The sequence below is a fragment of the Rhinolophus ferrumequinum genome, chromosome 14 (assembly GCF_004115265.2).
Source record: "Rhinolophus ferrumequinum isolate MPI-CBG mRhiFer1 chromosome 14, mRhiFer1_v1.p, whole genome shotgun sequence".
NCBI classification, from domain to species: domain Eukaryota; kingdom Metazoa; phylum Chordata; class Mammalia; order Chiroptera; family Rhinolophidae; genus Rhinolophus; species Rhinolophus ferrumequinum.
The window spans coordinates 10,310,461-10,329,034 of record NC_046297.1 but is presented as its reverse complement, the minus strand read 5'-3'; the positions used below and the strand labels follow the sequence as shown (position 1 = coordinate 10,329,034).

Genomic DNA, 18,574 nt, shown 5'->3' with positions numbered 1-18,574 from the left:
AGTGAGAAAAAACGTACAAAATCACACACAGGTAGAACATTCCAGAATAAAAAACAAATGTAGAATTTGGTTTAACACCTTTGTCTACTTAGGATCCAAATGAGAAACAACTTCATCTCTGCCCATGGTCCCTTATCACATGATAGACACAGCTCCAAAGCGCCACTAGGGTCACCAAGCTACATTACAGGAACATTGTGCTTTTTGATGCTCACATAATCAGTCATTTTCCTTCCCTCAAATGTCACGAGGCACCCCAAGCCTTTTAACTTCAAATCTCACAAAGCGTAGTAGCACCAACATTAAGAGTGAACATACCCTTGTTTAAGGGGCCCCCGTAGTATGTCCCCTCGCGGCCCACTGACATGCCAGGGGAGCGAGTCCCTTTTGGTCCCTCCCACACAGAGACTCTCTGGGCTTCCCATGGGTTACAAGAACACTGGTGGGTGGCACTCTTGTTAGTCTCCAGTCCAGAACAGATGTCCTGGCCTAAAAGGAAGAAACGAAGAGTCTTCACTGCCTCCTCTCCCATCTTGTCACATACACTTCTATCTATGGTGGAGAGAAAGAACCATGTGAAGCTGAGACAGAATCGTTGTTTGCAAAGTCACTAGAGATTCTTAATATTATACTGATAATTGCACATGTACAGCAATACAGATATGTTTTATGAACTGGGTTTGTGTGCAAAAGCTTTCAAAGAACTTTAAAAAACAACAACATACCATCTCTGATGAGGAAACTAAAGGTCCTGCTCTCTCTTATCAGAACATGCTTAGGAAAACAAATTTTACTAGAAGAGGCACAATTCAGAACGGGCCATTAGCAGGTGTACTATAAAGTAATAATTATAAAGCAATAAAGCTGAAAATAGGATCAGGTTCGTTGGATTTCAAGACCTTCATTTTATAAATATGCAGAAATTGAGGTTCCCAGATAAGTGCTTAGAATGTATGTAAATTTTTTAAAAGAACGTGTACTATGGAATACTACTCAACAATAAAAATGAATAAACTACTGATACACGTAACAACAGTGATAAATCTCACAGATGATGCTACATGAAAAAACACAGAAACAAGAGAACACATTATGTGAAGATCCAATGTTTATGAACTTTTGGAACAGGCAAAACCCATCAAGGGTGAAAAACATTGGAACAGTGGTTGTCTCTGGGGTTGGGACAGGTAGTGGAGAAGCACTGAGTGAGAAGGGACATGAGAACTTTCTAGGGAGGTGGGACTGTTCTAACTGTGACAGGTATAACCATTTGTCAAAATGGTCCAGTGAAGATCCATGATGCATATGAATTTTATCTAAAAAAAAAAAAAAAACTGCAAAAACTCGTCATCTTTCAGTGGTGGTGTGGAGAGTGGGTTAGGAGTAAGATGAAATGAAAATGGCATAATGTTAATGTGTTGAAGCAGGTAGTAGGGGTACAATACCCTCTTGTGTTTATTCTAAATATGGTTGCGACTTGGTAGGAAAAACTTGGAAGGTGACCGTGACGAGCAAGGCAAAGTTCCATTCATGTTTGGAAGTACGAGCCCTTCTGGAAGTACGTTCCAGGTCTCCTTTCAATCCTTTCTTTTCCTGAATTATCTTAACATTTCCTACTAATTTCTAGGTTCTCTTCTCACCTTGAGCCTGTTTGCCCACCGTTCTAAGGAGAAGGGGAAACCTGAGAGCCAGAGGAAGTGCCTGAAGGAGCCCACCCAAAGCCTCTACACAGGGACCCCTGCAAAGACTGCGGCCTGTCGTGGCTGAGCAGGCGGGAACCAGACAGATTGCCGGGAAAGGCTTCTCCAAGCCCACACAGTGTTTGTCCTTGAGAAATATCCCTTCCTAGTTTTGCACCTCTGAGATAGCCAAATATCTCTCAAGACCAAAACTGCTTCACTCCTCATGCGATTAAAAACAAACAAACAAACAAACAAACAAACAAAAAACCCCTCAAAACGATGTGTAATGAGATTGCCCACTAAACACGTTTTTTTCCTTAAGCTAGGCAAAACAAAAAATTAATCATTACATTCTTTACGTATTTTTCTATTTCAGTCTCAAATCTTCGTTAATTTCTGAACTCTTCAATTAAAATTTGCATAATAAAAACAGCAAAAGAAATATTATCAGCAGCATTTATTTGCAGATATTGCTAAATTTGTTGTGATTCTCCCACCCAGCAACTTCCATCAATGCAAGTAGCAAAGTTACATCAAAGAGGGCAGTAAGGAGTCCGTTACTAGTGAGTTTATTTGTCAATTATTTCATAGCCACTACAAAAGCATTTTTTAACATAACAATAAAATGGAATACCCCAAGCCCATAACAGGAGCTTCAAAGAGCAAACGAACAAATTAAATGGGTTCAGGGTGCTTTTCTTGTTCAGGGTAAAAGCTACTACATCAGACAGAATGATCTGGAAGGGCTCTGGGTGCATTACCTCACGAGAGGACTGAGAATCCATAAAACGCACTCCGTAATTGCATACAGTATGACTGCAAAAGTACCTTGATAGCACTTGACCGTTTGTTATTAAAACTCGTATCCATTAGCAGTTCCTGCTTCTTGCATAACACCAATAGGTCTTGTAAAACACACATTTACAGGAACCACAACAGCATTACTAAAGATCACACTTTGGGTTTGTAATAATTCTATTGTGAACAAAGCTGAGCTCTGAAACCACAGGTGTAAGAGTATCACGTTTGATCAGAGGACTTAAAGAGCGAAGTCACACAGGCCACCCCAAAATACTGCTATGGAGACTTTCCAAGGAAACAACTCTCACACACTGAAACAGGCTTTTTGAAAATTAACATCCACTGACTTATTCAAGTCCTGACTCATCCAAAGGTTATTTATAAGATTACCTCTAACTGGGAATATTTGTTTATGAGCCAAAGGAGACTTCTTTTCTTTCTGACAGGGACCTGGGAAAAATTTCTAAATTCTTTCTCTTCTGCTCACAAGATAAATGAACGAAATAAAACCTAAGAGACTCAAGGTTCTTAATTTAAAGCCCATTTTAAAGTTCATCAAACTGTGAAACTATTGTACTAAATACACATTTGAAAGATATACACGCATGTATTCATAAAACAAATGCATAGGAAACAATCCAAACTTAGATATTAATTTCAAATTTTATGAGACAAAATACATGTTTTCCCTGAGGCAAAGAAAAATGCAAGCCTTAAAATTATAACATGTTATGCGTGTTGAAGTATTTAATACGAAAGTTTGGCTTTGCCCTCTAGAACTCTACTTTTGATAACTGATACCTCTAAAAAAGATATCAGGTGGGTTAGGCGGAGGAAAGAGTGTACTATTTAATTCATAACTTTTAAAATCATTAAAAATTGGTACAGAGCTCTTGAGGAATTTCTAGACACTCAGGTTACAACAAAAATAGTAATTACGATTTTAAAAGTAATAACTCTTTCCTTAAGACTGACATTCTGTTTACTTACAGACAGTCCATTTATCCCCCGGGGGTCTTCCATTGAAGATGTCTTCTGAATTATATATGGGGCTATTAGCTACACACTTCTTCAAAGGGTTCCAACACCCCCGCACCTGTGGGGAAGAGAGCACCAAGCAGCTGTATTAATTGTGTGGCATGAAATTAAGAGTTGATCTTTACATCTGCAGCTTTCCACTTACTAGCATGTATACACAAGTCAAGAACGCTTACCTTCACGGAATGAATCTTTAAAATAAATATTATAGGCTCACTGTTTATCACAATTTACATGAGCCAAATGTGGCCAAATGATAGCTCAGTGCGTCTGCTGTCAGCAGCTGCAGCTCAAGGAAGACAAAGAACGGAGAGGCCAGCTAGAGAGCTTTCCACACACATTATTTTTGAGCCAACAGTGTAAGAGCTTTCTTTTTTTCCCCTTTTCTTTTTTTCTTTTTGAATTCAGTTTCTCCATGCTATCTATCAACGTCAATTGTACCACAATGCAAAGAGGAAATACTAACAAAGAAATATGACTGTAGTCTGAGCAAGAATAAAAGAGAAAAACCTAGAGTTGAGTGTTTTTCCCTCAGGGCAAGGATATTATTATACTATTTCTGAGCAAGTTTACATTAGGTCACAGTTTCACGGCTGATCAAGTCTGAACCTTCAGAGACTCAACACCTTCAAGAAGAATGGGGTTTGGGGATACTTCAAGACACGGACAATAAATGCAGTGTTTTAAAATATATTCTATATTTAACTATCTTAAAAAAGAGAGAGAGAGAGAGAGAGAGAGAGAGAGAGAGAGAGAGAGAGAGAGAGGGAGAGAATATAGCCTCCTAGCTGTCCATTCTCGTTTGCTTTCAGAATTAATTTTCATGTTCAAGTTCCAGTGAGGAACCCAAAAGAGGCTCTCAGGTGTTCTTACTTGGGTTTGGCAACTAAAAAAGTCATTCTACATGCCTCACATAAACTCCAACACAGATATTTAAATATAGATGTGATTTTAAGGAAAAAAATAGACATGATCTTAATATTGCCCAAGATAAAATTACAGAGAACATGTAGTAGTTCAACTTCAGTACCACTTTATGTAAAAGTACTTGAATTTCTGCATGTCAGCATGGTAGGAAAACCACTGTAGTGGAAGTCAAGAGATCTGAATTCGGGTTCTGACTCTGCCATTAACTAATTGAATGACCTCAGGCAAATAAAATGAGGCACTCTGAGCCTCAGGTTTATTATCTGCAGAATGGCCGATTACAACTGGATGGTATCTTCCAAGTTTATATCTTAGATTTATAATTTAATGAATGTATGTATTTACACACAAAATTTTCAGGTAAAATATTCCAAGCATGGATCATTTAGGATATAATTTTGAAATGCTGGAGTAATTCTCACAATTGTTTTGCTCACAATTATCAACGCTGGAAAACATACGCTTTATCCACTGTCCTCACAAAGACGTTGCCTTTGGAAGACGTAAGACTCATAAACAACTAGACCCACCCCCCCAAATTTGGAGAATCCTTATGAAAACACAGTTTTTATAATTTTAACATGAAACAGTTTTATATTAATTTCAGGTTATGAGTAAATAAAAATCAAAGGAATGTATTTGTGGTCTGCTAAACAGAGAAAAAGAAACAATACAGCACTCTATTTTGAATCACACAAAATTTCAGAACTGAATCTTAAAATCCACCAGCCGTGCTCTGAAAGGATTCCTTGCATAATTAAGGCAGAGATATTATAAAAACTAGACTTTTTTTTCATTGCTTGAGTTACTCTCTGGAGGCACGTTAACTTTTCCAGGCGATAAGGTAGCATTTTAAAATAATGATAATAATCCTGCCTTACATTGGTAAAACGCTTTACAGTTTACAAAGCGCTTTCACATAAATCGCCCACAGTGCACCTATATGTGGCGAGACAAAGTCCAGTCTCATTCCTCACAGAAGGGAACAGGCCCAAGACAAAGCCTCCTCTGATTTCCCCTAAATTCCCATCCTCTCCATACCTGTCCTGAGAACATGTTTCAATCAAAATCTGTATATTTGATATTCCAGGATTATTTCCCATGTGTTTCTTTTCCATATTTCCACATTGAACTTACTGAACAGTTTAAAGTATTAAGAATGGTCAAGTTACATGAGCTTGAAAGGTATTTCATTTGTAATTTTATTTCTTCTGAAGATGAAACTATTCTGTACTAAATACTGTGTTTGTTATTGTTTCCTGGACTAAAAAGAAAAGGCTGAGATTATTGAGAAGTCAAAAGAGTCAGCATTCATCTATTTCAGGTAGATGTCTCCACTAAGAAAGGCTACCACTCAAAAAATCAAAAAATCAGAGAGAGCCATGGACTTTATTTACAAATCCTCGGCCGCTTGCTAAATCAGCATAGTTGTTTCCAGATTTCTACTTGTCAATCCAAACCATGAAATAGATGCCACGGCTGGGTCTACTGATAGTTAGGAGCCTGGCTCTGGTAAACCCTTAATTCTCTCGCTGGACTTGATCTTTCATGGTTTATAAATAAGCCTGCCCCCATTATAGCACTTATCTAATGGGACCGTAATTATTTCTGTACCTGTCTCCCCCCACTAGGCTGTAGCTTCATGAGGGCTCGGACCGGGGCCTTACTCTCTTGCACCGGTCACATATGGCACTCATTAAATATTTTCAATGAATGAATGAATGTTATTGATACGTGGCAATTTTTGAATACATGTAAACTCTGAGCTAGAATTAGGTGGGCAGTTAAATGGGAGTGCTATCATTCAATCAACTTAAAAAGTATGAGTTAAATTTTGGGTCCTAAAAATTTGTTTCGAGTCTCCTAAGAAACCGGCTCAAGCCAAAGCAGATTACTAAATTCATCTCTCTCTCTCTCTCTCTCTTTCTCTCTCTCTCTCTCTCTCTCTCTCTCTCTCTCTCTCTCCCCCCCTACCTTACCTGCCTACTTACTTACCTACCTATTGCACACATAGGGAGTAGCTATTCATGAAGCTGTATAGACTTACACATGAATTCTTACAGAGTACTTAGAGGTGAACTTTGCAGAGACTTTAAGCCAAGGAGTGGTTCCTAGAAAGAATGTCCAAGGAGGCTAATCTAGGTAGAGGATGGGAGGGGCGGTGGGACGAGATTTGTTTGGGGAGATTTGTGGAGAGGTAGAGGCGAGTCCTTGGTATCAGAAGTGCCCCTACAAGACAGGGCGCCATGAGTCTAGTGGCGGGTACCCATTCACACGCCCATCCCTGACTCACCCTTGTCAGAGCACAGAATTGGGTCAATCACTCACGTGTGTGTTTACCCCTCAAAAGCCAAATCCTTTATTGACGCACTCCTGAGTCAACAATTACACTCTTGGAGTTGTATCGTCTTGGAGTTGTACACAATGGAAGGATACCCTTCTGCTGACCACTGAAGTGTAAGGTTCCCTAATAAAGAGAGAGGAACTGACAGACAACCTGGGGCTTTGTTGACCAAGTTCAAGAGACTGGAGCCACCAGTAGGAGGAAAAGATCGATTGAACAAAATGGTGAGAAAAAGCTGCACAGGTGAGCATACATTTAAATATAGCCCAACTCTCCATATTTGCTGGACGCATGGGCAGACAGTGGTATGCAGTTCCTTCCAAGGCCGCCACTGTCCACAGGAGACAGGGTAGGGGTACCCACAGCTTGAGGTGGTAGAGCTCCTCAGGAGACTTGTATTCACAGCCTTAGGCTAGATGCCAGGCTGGTGTCGAGCAGAACTCGGCAGGTGGCAAGAAGGGCAGTGGAAGGCATCCTGGGCAAGGAAGAAATAGGAACTATTGGCCCTGCTTGAGTTGGTCTTTTCAACACTTGAGGAAACTGCCTTCTTCAGTCCCAATCCCCTGGACTGTTGATGAAACATCACTGAAAAGCTAGCTTTGTTAGGGGGACTCACCCAACATAGCGTTAATGGAAGCCTTAGGAACTTCCTTTCTATTTGCCACCCTTGGGGACGCGGGGTAGAAAGGGGCTGAAATGAGTATACGCATACTAGCAAGCGAAGAATGGCAAATAAATGTTAGATTTATACACTGATAAAACAGACTCTACAGAAAGCGTCAAATTGAGACTACAATCTGACAAATCTTTCAATTATACAAAATCCCCTTTGGGGGCTCATAGAAATTATGAAATTGGGCCCCTGGTGATGGCATTATATTTATACCTGTAGAATTCAGTGGTGCATATTTGGAAGCGGGCTTTTATGCCCTATTGTAACCAATAAGCCTAATAATAATTTTTAAAATACAGAATACAGAAACTGTAATGCACGTGAGACAAAACATCTTTTCTGTGCTCCCTCGCTACCAAAAAAAAAAAAAAAAAAGACTCTGAACTGAAACTTTTCCAGGTTCAATAGAAATCCATATTCACTCCACACAGACCCTTCCTAATCTTTTCTACGTCAGCTAAAACCAGGCATTTGGTAAAATAATAGGACCTCATCTGACATGTAAACATTATTTTGCTTTTACCTGAATTCTAGCTCATCACAAATACTATGGCTACTGTCAGAACAAAAGATTGGGAGAAGAGAAGTTGGAATACATGTGTCAGTTCCAGAGGCAGGAAGTGGATCAACAATCTAGTCAGGCAGGCTCTTGGGACAGACTTTCTAGATTGAAGAAAAATAAGGTGGGGGTGGAAGTGGGGACGAATATGACTAGGAAGAAAACAGTAGTTTTAAAAATTGTATATATCATGTATATTTTAATTTTTCCTGCTGATTTTGAAAAATGGGTTGTATTTTCCATGACACATAAATCATCTCTAATGAACCAGAGACCTATCAGACACTGCTAATAACTTGTGGCTCCTTGGATGAAAGACTATTTTCATTACAGCACACCATCACTTTAATCTTTGCCTTCTCACCAAGTGTTGAGTTTTCTAACATTCCTGAGAAGCAGAAGGAAACTAGTGGTTGAACATTGCTTTATAGAAAAGAAAAGGGCTATTCTAAAGTATGTCCCCAGAAGACTACAACTGCAGATTGAATAAACATATCAAATCAAGGGGTCTTTAAGAAAATTTACAAACAGAAGCCTGCAGTGAAATGAACCATTGGATAAATACCTCCAGAGACCTACTCAACTCAGCTAACTGTTCCCGTCTCCAGAAGCCATAAGATGTCGAGTCTCACTGCCACCTCTTCTTCGCTTTCCTCACCTGCCGAAGAAATTTGGTTGTATCAAAGAAAACAGGGCCCAGGCAAACTCAGGTGAGTCAGACTTAGAAACCAGATAATCACTGCTCCTTCAAATTATTAAGGAACATGTCCCAGCTCCTGAAATCACTCAAGAAACACAAGTTCATCTCTTCGCTGATGAAAGTCTACTACAGCTAGAGATGTAATTTCTATAGAAATAAACGTCCACACCAATTTGCTTTTATAGCTTTTCCACTGATATACTAGTACTGCTGTTTTAAAGTTTTAAGTATGAAACCTGTGTATTCTTTATAGAACTTCTAAATAAATATGACCAGAGTTCTGCTTCCCTTCTAACTTCAGATGAAGAATGAAAGACAAGGGCACAAACGCACTGACACTAATTAGGAGTGTGGTGACGTGTTTACTCAGTAACTACAGTTGAAGTCAAACTATGTGTTTTCAAGAGCATTAGACCTACACAGTATTTTAACAGAGCACGTATGTATGGCATTAACAACATATTTTTAAAAAACCTAAAGAAACATACCCATAATCCCATCAACCCAACTTGTCTGGGTGCATGCATAATTCGGGCTAGCTATGATCATAGCGAATCTTCATGCTTGTGTTTCTCTGGGTTCTCTTAACATTGTGCCATAAGAACTTTACAGTCTGTACATGTATCATTTTTAATGCCCGTGTAAAATTCCATTTGGGAGATATCCCTATAAAGTGGGTTGTTGTTTTTTTCACTCTCTCAATATAGCATATAACACTTCAAGATCTTCATTCATTCAGATTTTTTTTTCTTTCTTTTGAATGATTTCTTTAAAGATAAACCCCAAACAGTGTAATTAAAGGATCAAAAGGTATGGTAGCTGAAAATAGTAATAGTAAAGTGAGGTCAAATTCACTTATTTGGATTTCGTTTACGTATCACACTGACCCTGGTAAAAGGATGGAACACAGAAGACACCTTTTAAAAATATTCAAATAAAGTTGCTACAAAGGAACCTGAAATTTTGAGAGCATTCATGAATCTCCCTACGGTAGAGGTTACCAGATGTCTGTATTCATGGCAAGCTTCTGAACACTAAAAAATGGCTGGACATTTGAAAGCTGTAACTAAATCACTGGTGGGGGCTGGGACGATGCTGATAAAAGTAGGCGTGGTTATCACACCCTTGCCACTTGCTCTTTCCTCCACTCAACATGCTCTTTGCGTGGAATCTGCCCTCATGGACTCAAAAAGAAAAGTCAAGAGGAATTCCAGTAAGCATGGGATCTTTTATCACTATCCTGATCACTTCCTCCTCCTCTTACCTTCAGCAAGGTGAATCACCATGTCACCTGACTCAGCCGGTGGAGTCTTACCGCCATTGTCATAAAAAAATTTCTACTGAGGTGTAGAAAAAGTACATGTTGCCTCTTGGTTATGACTGACGGCAAGGCCGCGATGAATTTGAGGAACAGTGGCGTGCAGTAGCACACTGCTTGAGAAGCACAGGCCTATAAATCTTACATGTAACAAGAAAATTCAGACATTTAAGAGAAAATAATCTAAAACATAATCGACGTATACAACGTATCTAAAGTTTTACCAGGAGGGTGCATTAATTCTGCTGCATCTGCTGACCTTAGGGCATGGTTAGTCCTCCACAGATGTTGTTTGTATACAATGTATCGCAGAAATAGTTTCTTAGCCTCCCAAGACTATAGTTTCAGTTTTGAAATAACTTAGGTTCTGGAACAATGGGCAGCAAGCTACACAGGTTCTGTTCAATGGTTATGTTTGCTGTTTCCAAATTAAGTAAAGATCTATAATTAAATAATGGATTTTCGTCCTCTATTCAAAAGAAAAAGAGGGGTATGAAATACCTACTCCTTTACCTTTACATAGAAAGATCTACCATATCAAATACCTCTTAAAGTGTTAAAAAAAAAAACACACCACAAAAACCCATCCTTTGGGATGAGTTTGGACAGTGGTTGCCTAGAGCCAGGCTGAAGGTGGGGTGGGGTGGGGTGGGGTGGGGGAGTTGATGGACCTTAGAGGGCACAGGGGCACTTTTGGGGTGTTAGAAGTATTCTATATCTTGATGGGAGGGATTACATAGGTGTACATAATTGTCAAAATTCAGTGAACTATGCACTTCCAGTGTTTTTTTAAAAATGTGCTACAATTCACATTTCCCATCAGTTGTCAACCTCTTTTTGTCCTGTAAAGTCAAGAAAGTAAACTGTCTTGACTGTGACTTCCTCCTTCACAGGGAAGAATACTCCTTGCCCTTCCATGTCAAACATGATTTAGTGCCGACCTTTATCTAGATGTTCATCCACCAATACTCCTCTCTCGTGCAGCTGACATGTATTCCTTCTTGAGTAAATTATACGTGTTCTACCACCAATAACATTCATTTTTTTAGGTGTAGAAGTGAAGAAGAGGCTTAAAAATATATCACTGGTTTAAGAGGTAAGGATTGCACAGTGTGTAATTCTCTTTAATATTAAGGTTCAGTTGGCATGTTGATAATTGATGTAATACCGAAGGTTTTAATTTGTAAGGATTTAAATCAGAATGGCGAATGCTGATCTGGTTTGCAGTAACACCCTGAGTCAAATTCCGAAAGCACCTGGTCGGTGCTTAGCCCACCGTTCAGCTGTCAAGAATAAAAAAGCAGTTTATGTAGACCAATACGGCGAAAACATATTTCTCAGGCTCTTAATGCCATTTCTTTTTCTTTTCCTACTAAAATTCAGAGGCAGTTTTAGCCACAGACGAAGTGGGCACAGACTTCAATGCCCAGCTCATTAGGTAATATACTTAGCAGCGGGGCTCTAACCTTCTCAGAATGAATGCACATTGCACGCGCCAGCTTAGGAGGAACTAGAGAATAAACATGTCCCTGCTCTGCTCTACCACTCACCCCCTTCCCCTTGACAATCACAACTGAAGTTCAGCAAAGCCATTTCCTCACTTCCTGGAAGCTGACTCTTCCTTTTAGCTGTGTCTTGGCCAGAGGAAAGACTGCCTGATGGAGGAAAACTGCAGTCTCAGAGGCCAGAACACCGTAAATAAAGACGGCGATGGAAAAGGGCCTGAGTTGTCAGAAAAGAGGCAGTGACTTGGGGTTTCTTTGAATGTTCCTCTTTCTTTAAAATCAAAGGGCAACTGGCATTAGAGCAAAATTAGAAAAGTTGAAGAAATCAGTCTCCCTTCAGTTCATTGAGAAAATAGTCCATGGGTGATAGAATGTGACAGGGATATATATACACAGTATGGGATTCTGTGAAGGGGCCATACAAGGAAGTCCTGGAACCCAATTTTCCAGAGCACGAATCACCTGAAACATCCTTAATAGAGAGCCAACTTGCCTTTGCGTGAACACCTCTGATGACAGAAATTCACCAGTTTGGCAAGCCACTTGGTCCAAAGCTGGAAGGTTTAACCTTTAGGAGCCTTTCCCTCATACTGAGCTGAAATAGACCCATCTTCTCTAGGTTCAATTTTTCTTCGGTACCAACACAAACACACGTCAATATCCTCCTACACAAAATTGTCCTTGAAACACTTAATTTTATGATGATATCCCCTAAGGGCTCCCTAGGCTCAATACATCTTTTTAAAAATGAGTTGCTTAAAAAAAATAAAATAAAAAGAGTTACTTAACTTTCTGATGGCCCTCCACAAAGCATGTCTGTTGGCCAGTGGCCTCTGGATCCAAAAACCACTGGCACTTACTGAGCTTTGGGACACTCAAATGCTTCAGCAAATGACCAGTTTTCAAGTCACAATCCCTGTTATATACTGAGGAGTTGATTCATCCCTGTGAAATTTTCGTTTTGTTAGTTTCTGCCTGTCAGTCAAGCTCACTCAGATTCTCTTTGACTCATGATCCTGTAAACCAATGACTGAGATATTCCTTCCAGTTTTGTGTCAACATAAAAACCATTACTTGAGTTTTCTTCTTGCAAGTCACTGATATAAATGATTAAAGGGGAGAAAGCCAAAAACAGAGCTAGTCCTGATGAGTCACAGGTAGAGAAAAAGCAGTTATTAACTCTGTAATCCTGGAAAAATTAATTAAGCTCTCTGAGCCTATTTCTTCATTTATACAACGATATCACTACCGTGTAATAGGAGAGAGATGATTGAAAAAGTCCTGCACCTAAGATATATTCAATACGTGTGTGCGAAGTGAATGATAAGCATTTTGTAAAGGAAGAAAGGTCCTAAAACTATAATGGAATATGCCTAAATTGTCTCCAGTTTTCACATCCAAAAATTATCATGTAAGTCAATTGCTTCAGACAACTGGACACTTTTAGAAGCTGCATTTCAGGTTACTAAGATAACAATTAGGAAAACACTGTTGTTATTACAGTGCTCCCTCTCTTTAATTACCTTTTGTAAACATTTTGACTTTTTTATAGGCCAAGTAATCCCACTAAAAATTTTTGTTCATAGTTCCTATTTTGTAACTTAATTAGCACATTTCTCTGTCTTTTCTCCAAGGCCTCCACATGTTCCAAATTGTGAAATTGAGATTACGCTCGCCCAAGCAGGGAACAAGTCTGATTTGGTCCCATTTGGTCTGACACCTCAGCCCTTCCCCATCTGGCCCCAGCTACCCTCTCTGCACATCCCTCCTGCATCCCAGGTCTCTTCTATTACCTGCAACTATGGCAGACTACTTCCAGCTGCCCCTGACGCCAACTGCTCTGTGCCTGCAGGACGCATCTTCCTCCCAGACTCCTGCACGGGAGTCCCCTCCTCCAGGAAGCCTTGCACACCTGTGTTTTTCCCCATCACAGTGCTAGTCACATCAGGTCACAATTGTCCACCAGGCTGCTCCTTCAGGCCAGAAACCATTTTTATCCATGTAACAAGATGCGTGCTAGGTACATGGCCCATTTCCCAGGGTTGGCTGAATGAACCGCTCAGAGCTAGAGGCCCAGGACAGCCAGGGTATCAGGGTCCCTGAACAGAATGCCTTCCTCACACGGACACCCTGTCCTGCATTATCCTGGCACTCCTCACCCATGATTGGGACCCTCTGTGCTGAGTAGACAATCGATACTGATTCCTTTGAATATATAATGACTTCACATTTCTTGAAAGGTTTGAGTCCTTTTGCCACCGGAGCATTTTCAAGGAGACTTGCGCTTTTTTTGTGTGAGATGACATACCTCGGTAGCACTAGTCAGTCTGGTTACCAGTACAAAAAACGTGGGGTGGGTCTTACTTAACATAAAGAAAACAGTTTATATTGTAAGCAGTATTCCCACCTCCCCCAACCTCACCAAAGATAAAACAGAGATCCTGTTTAATTTTTACTGCTTCCCTAATTATTCATAGAAATAATAATGCCTCGCCCCCGTTGGCCCCTGCAATTCATCTGCTACTCCTTTTAACTGGCCTCTTTGATTTGGGCCAACAGATACACTTTTGAACAAAAGAAGGAACTCCAGGGACTAGAAAGTACTAAATATAAATATCGGCTTGCGCCCATCGCTCCCCAAATGTTTCCCCAACTGGAGTTTCAGGCACAAGCACACCTCTAAGACAGCAATGACTACATCGGATAAGGCCAAGAGGACTCCCCCTCTGTCCCCCGCCATGTCCCAATCAGTCACCACCTCCCCAAAGGAAAACAAACCGGCCTCAGGCACATCCTTCCACGTGCATTGCCCTAAGGCTGCCAGGCCAGGGGGCGCCGCCCGCGTGTCACCGCAGCTGGCCTGTCACCGCAGCTGGCCCCGTGCGCAGCCCCGTTATTGCGAGCGCCCGCTGCGCCCATCCAGGTGGCTTCGCGTACCTGGCGGTGGTGCCCACTGGAGAAGGGGCCCTCCGAGGCGCAGGAGGGCTGGGGTGCGGGTGGCGCGCCCTCGCTCGGGGGTCGGGCCCACGCGGCTGCGCCCCCTCCACTGCTGTCCCGGCTCCGATCAACGCCCTCCTGCCCCGGGTGGGGCTGCGGCGTCAGCGGCCCGGGCTCTCGGCCGCTGCCTCAGAGCCAAAGGGTCAGATTTAGTTTCACAACAAAGTCTCCTCCTCACCGCAACCCAACTGGAGGCTAAAGCCGGCCGGGCGGCCGGGGCAGGACGGGAGCGCGCCGCCAGGGGCGAAGGTGGCAAGAGAGCGCGCCCGGGGAGGGTGGCCGGCGACACGGGCCGGCGGCTGGATTTACTAGGGTCCCAACTCCGGCGACGCGGGCCTGAGGAACCGGTTCTTCCAAAAACAAACCGAAAATGGATAACGGAGAGGCCTGGGTAGCGCCAAGACGGGTTCTGGGTCGGTGTTTAGGGCAAAAATTCCTCTGGCTTCCAGAAATTCGAGCCAGTGGTGGCTTTTTTCTTTCTTTCCTTCTTAAATGAGTCTGTGCCTCCGGGTTGAGGGGCGACCTTCGTGTGGCTCTGAGAGCACAGCGACACCAGGGCGTGCGCTGGCGACGGGAGCCTTCTTCCTAGGAAGGGGCTTCCTGGGCCCCAGCCTCCTCTCTGGGCCCCTCTGCGCCCGAGCTGATCCTGGGCCTGTTGCCCAAGCCCCACGGGGTGACTGGGGCTCCTCAGCCCTTGCAGAAGGAGAGCGTGGTGGGTTTGCTCTGTTAATTTGGGGAGCCAGGTGTGTGTGCATGAAGACCTGAAGGGACAGGTGGGTGGAGTGACAGGGTGGATTTTTTTTTTCCTTTTTTCTTTTTTGAGGTGAGGTGTGGAGAATATAAATAAGCTATCAGGCTGAAATACGTTAAAACATCTGGGATTCAAATACTCTTATGAGAGGTATGTAATCTAAGTTCTTATACATAGGGAAACCAAGGCAAAGGGCAGTAATGGATTACCCAAACGCATGCTGGGGAGCCTGGACTAAATGCCCTGTGTCCTTTCTTTGCATGGGGGAACCCTTTGGGAGGGAAGATGTAGGTTTCTGTAACCCCAAAGTCCCTCTGCATGTGTGACTTATGGGGGCCAGAGAGAATCTTGAATCTGCCTGTAAAGGGTTCCAGCATTGTATGAAGCTTGCCTGACAGGCCAGTAATCTGAGCTACTCCTTCTTTGGGAATTTCCTCTTTCTTGATTCAGGGAATCCAATCACAAGCCTGACAGATATGCAAATACCTTGCTGATTTGCTCATATAAGGACTCAGATCTTCTCAGTGAGCATTCAAATGTTAGCACTTGTCCTCCCTGTCCCAAATGAAATCCCTTCCCCACCCCGACTCAATTATTACTCACATCAAATGAGATAATGTAAACGAAAAGGGCCTCGGCCAGTATAAAAGCATAGTATGACTACCGGTCTTCTCATACAAAAGCATCCAGATTCACAGGCTTTCCTGCTGTTTCTATCAGTCATCGAGTATCTGTGGATTTGTACCAGATACCACAAAATTAGAGTCAGAACAATGAGACCTAATCCTTCACCTTCAAAGACCACAGATTATAGATTCCCAGATAAGAACAACACACAGGAAGTAATTAGAAATCTACACAGAGACTGAGTTTTGATCCTAAATGGTTAGATGTTTATATGGATGCAGACCTAGACATTGTTCGTAATAGTGTATCCACCGAGGAGGCCGTCGTGTGAACGTCAACGTGTTGATGATTTGGGTTACCCCAATAAGAAGACCTCATTACCTTGTCCAAATAGAAATATTAACCAAATGAGCCAGATGAGGAGGGCTTAGCTTTTGGGAATCCACTGCTTATCCTTTCTCACCCATTCACAAATATAAAAAATTTCCATGACATGAAAAAGCAAATCCAGAATCTCTTAAAGTACAGGTGATTAAAAGTTTTATTTAAGGAGGGAACAACAGTAACCCAAAACTACCAGATACGTGTCTGCTAAGAACTCCCCAAAGGCAAGGGAGTTGCTCTTGTCAAAGACTACAGGCATGGCATTTATTTGGAAACCATATTTTTAAATCAATTTTTATCATTCAGAAATAACATATAATCTAAAATTTGTATGTATTAATACAAGGAGTCTTTTGATCCTTGATCCTGGTAGGTATTGCCTTAAAATATATACATACAGAGGATGCCAAAAAATGTATACACATTTTAAGAAAAGAAAACTGTATTAAAATTGTAATACTTAATATATACCAAGAACAAAAGATGACTACAAGTCACATTTGACTTCTGCAATTACAAGAGGTGCTCAAAGTGGTTCCCATCAGTGTAATTGTAATAACAGTTTTTTTCCTTCCTTAAAATGTGTATACATTTTTCTGGCACCCTCTGTATGGAACAATTCTTCACTCAAATATCCTATCATTTTATTATTTTTTTAACTTCTCAAAAAGTAAATGCTTATGTAGCCTTCGGATAAAAATCTAAATTTTTGAAGTAGTTTCTGAATTTGAAGGTGTGGAGAATATTTCATTATTGGTCTTTCAGAAATACTATGTGTTGAAAATATTGGCAGTACTAGATTCAGAAGATAGAGTCGTATTCAGCATTTTCTATTAAGGAAAAGTGTTAGTGGGGCAAAGTATTTTTATTTTAGCCTAGTATACAAATTCTTCATATTCTCCAAAACAGGAGTAGCAGGAGCCAATTTATGGAGTCTAATGTATTCCAGACACTTGCTGGAATAAACAGTCCTCTTGAGCCCCTCAGATGCACAGCCAATAGGGAGCTGTTGACTACTTGAGGTTTTTACACGTCTCTCAGCCAAATCAGAAATCCAAGTTCCAATCAGTCACAGGCACACAGGGTGGATTTACAGTCCTGCTTGGGCACAGGGTCACAATCTGCACATGCACGGTACCACCCAAGGTTGGTTTATTTTTGACATAAAATCTACTTACTTGTTTTCATTTGACGTGAATGCAAGTATGAAGAAAAACTTCAATAAAAACTTAAATGTCCTTTGCAACACCCAGCCAAAACCCAATAAAACATATAGTCACAATTAGCCATTTGAGAATATATATATGGGAATTTATATTAATCTAGTGGTGTAGATAGATAGATAGATAGATATATAGATAGATAGATAGATAGATAGATAGATAGATAGATAGATAGATAGATATAGCTAGATAGATAGATAGGTATAGATAGATAGATATAGATAGATAGATATAGATACATTTATCCATAGCATTTCCATGTGGGTAACTAGTAAATGCCATAAGGACTCAATTATGTATGTTAGTTTAAATTGGACTTAGATCATTCCACTATTTACATGTCATAAAATGCGAATCTTAACGGCTCTCCTAACCTGCATTATGTACAATAAAGAAATGACAAGGTTATTTTTGCACATGAAGGCACAAAAACATTAATTAAGTGGCGAGTTATACTCTGGTTTATGGCATAAACACAGGATGCATGTGACAGAAATGTACGTTTAAATCCGGGTCCTATTTAAACTCTCAAATACAGATCCACAGAAGAAAGAGGGCAAAAATCAACACAAGTTTTCTAGTTCTTTGAGCATTTGTATTCTGCCTACACTGACAGGTTAAATATGTTATGACCAATCCTGATTCAAAAGAAATGTTTGTTCTCTCTCTCTCTCTCTCTCTCTCTCTCTCTCTCTCTCTCTCTCTCTCTCTCTCTCTCTCTCTCTCTCTCTCACACACACACACACACATACACACACACTTTTAAAAATTCCTTTATTATTTGGTTTGGCAATGTAATTTCATATAGAAAACCTTCCAAATGCACCTAATGGGAGTTTTCCTTAAGGAAAAGGAAGAAGGTCTAGCCCACTAGTTTAAATCAAGATTTACTCCTGAGCATTGGTGGGAGAAGACCAGACCATATGGAAACAGCCAAGAGTAAAGCTAACTCCCCAGGTGTGAGTTAGGAATTTTCTTATGTACAGGAACCATTTAAAGGGACTTTTAATGGACCAATCTTTTTTTCCCTAACACTGGCCTTTCT

General features: G+C 41.0%; 1 protein-coding gene across 7 annotated transcripts in view; it reads right to left on the bottom strand.

Annotated features, from left to right (window-relative positions):
• Window positions 1-14,879, bottom strand: part of EYA1 (EYA transcriptional coactivator and phosphatase 1) — a 303,123-nt gene extending 288,244 nt beyond the window's left edge. For 2 of the 7 annotated variants that reach the window (XM_033126638.1, XM_033126639.1), the window contains exons 1-2: window positions 14,485-14,878; window positions 3,474-3,579 (exon numbers count right to left, since the gene is read on the bottom strand). In XM_033126638.1, coding sequence (XP_032982529.1) covers window positions 3,474-3,506 — 33 coding nt within the window. In that variant the 5' untranslated portion in view covers window positions 3,507-3,579; window positions 14,485-14,878. Of the gene's footprint in view, window positions 1-3,473; window positions 3,580-14,484 lie in introns of all 7 variants that reach the window. The other 5 variants (XM_033126640.1, XM_033126636.1, XM_033126637.1 and 2 more) reach the window with 5 other exon arrangements.
• Window positions 14,880-18,574: the final 3,695 nt, after the last annotated feature.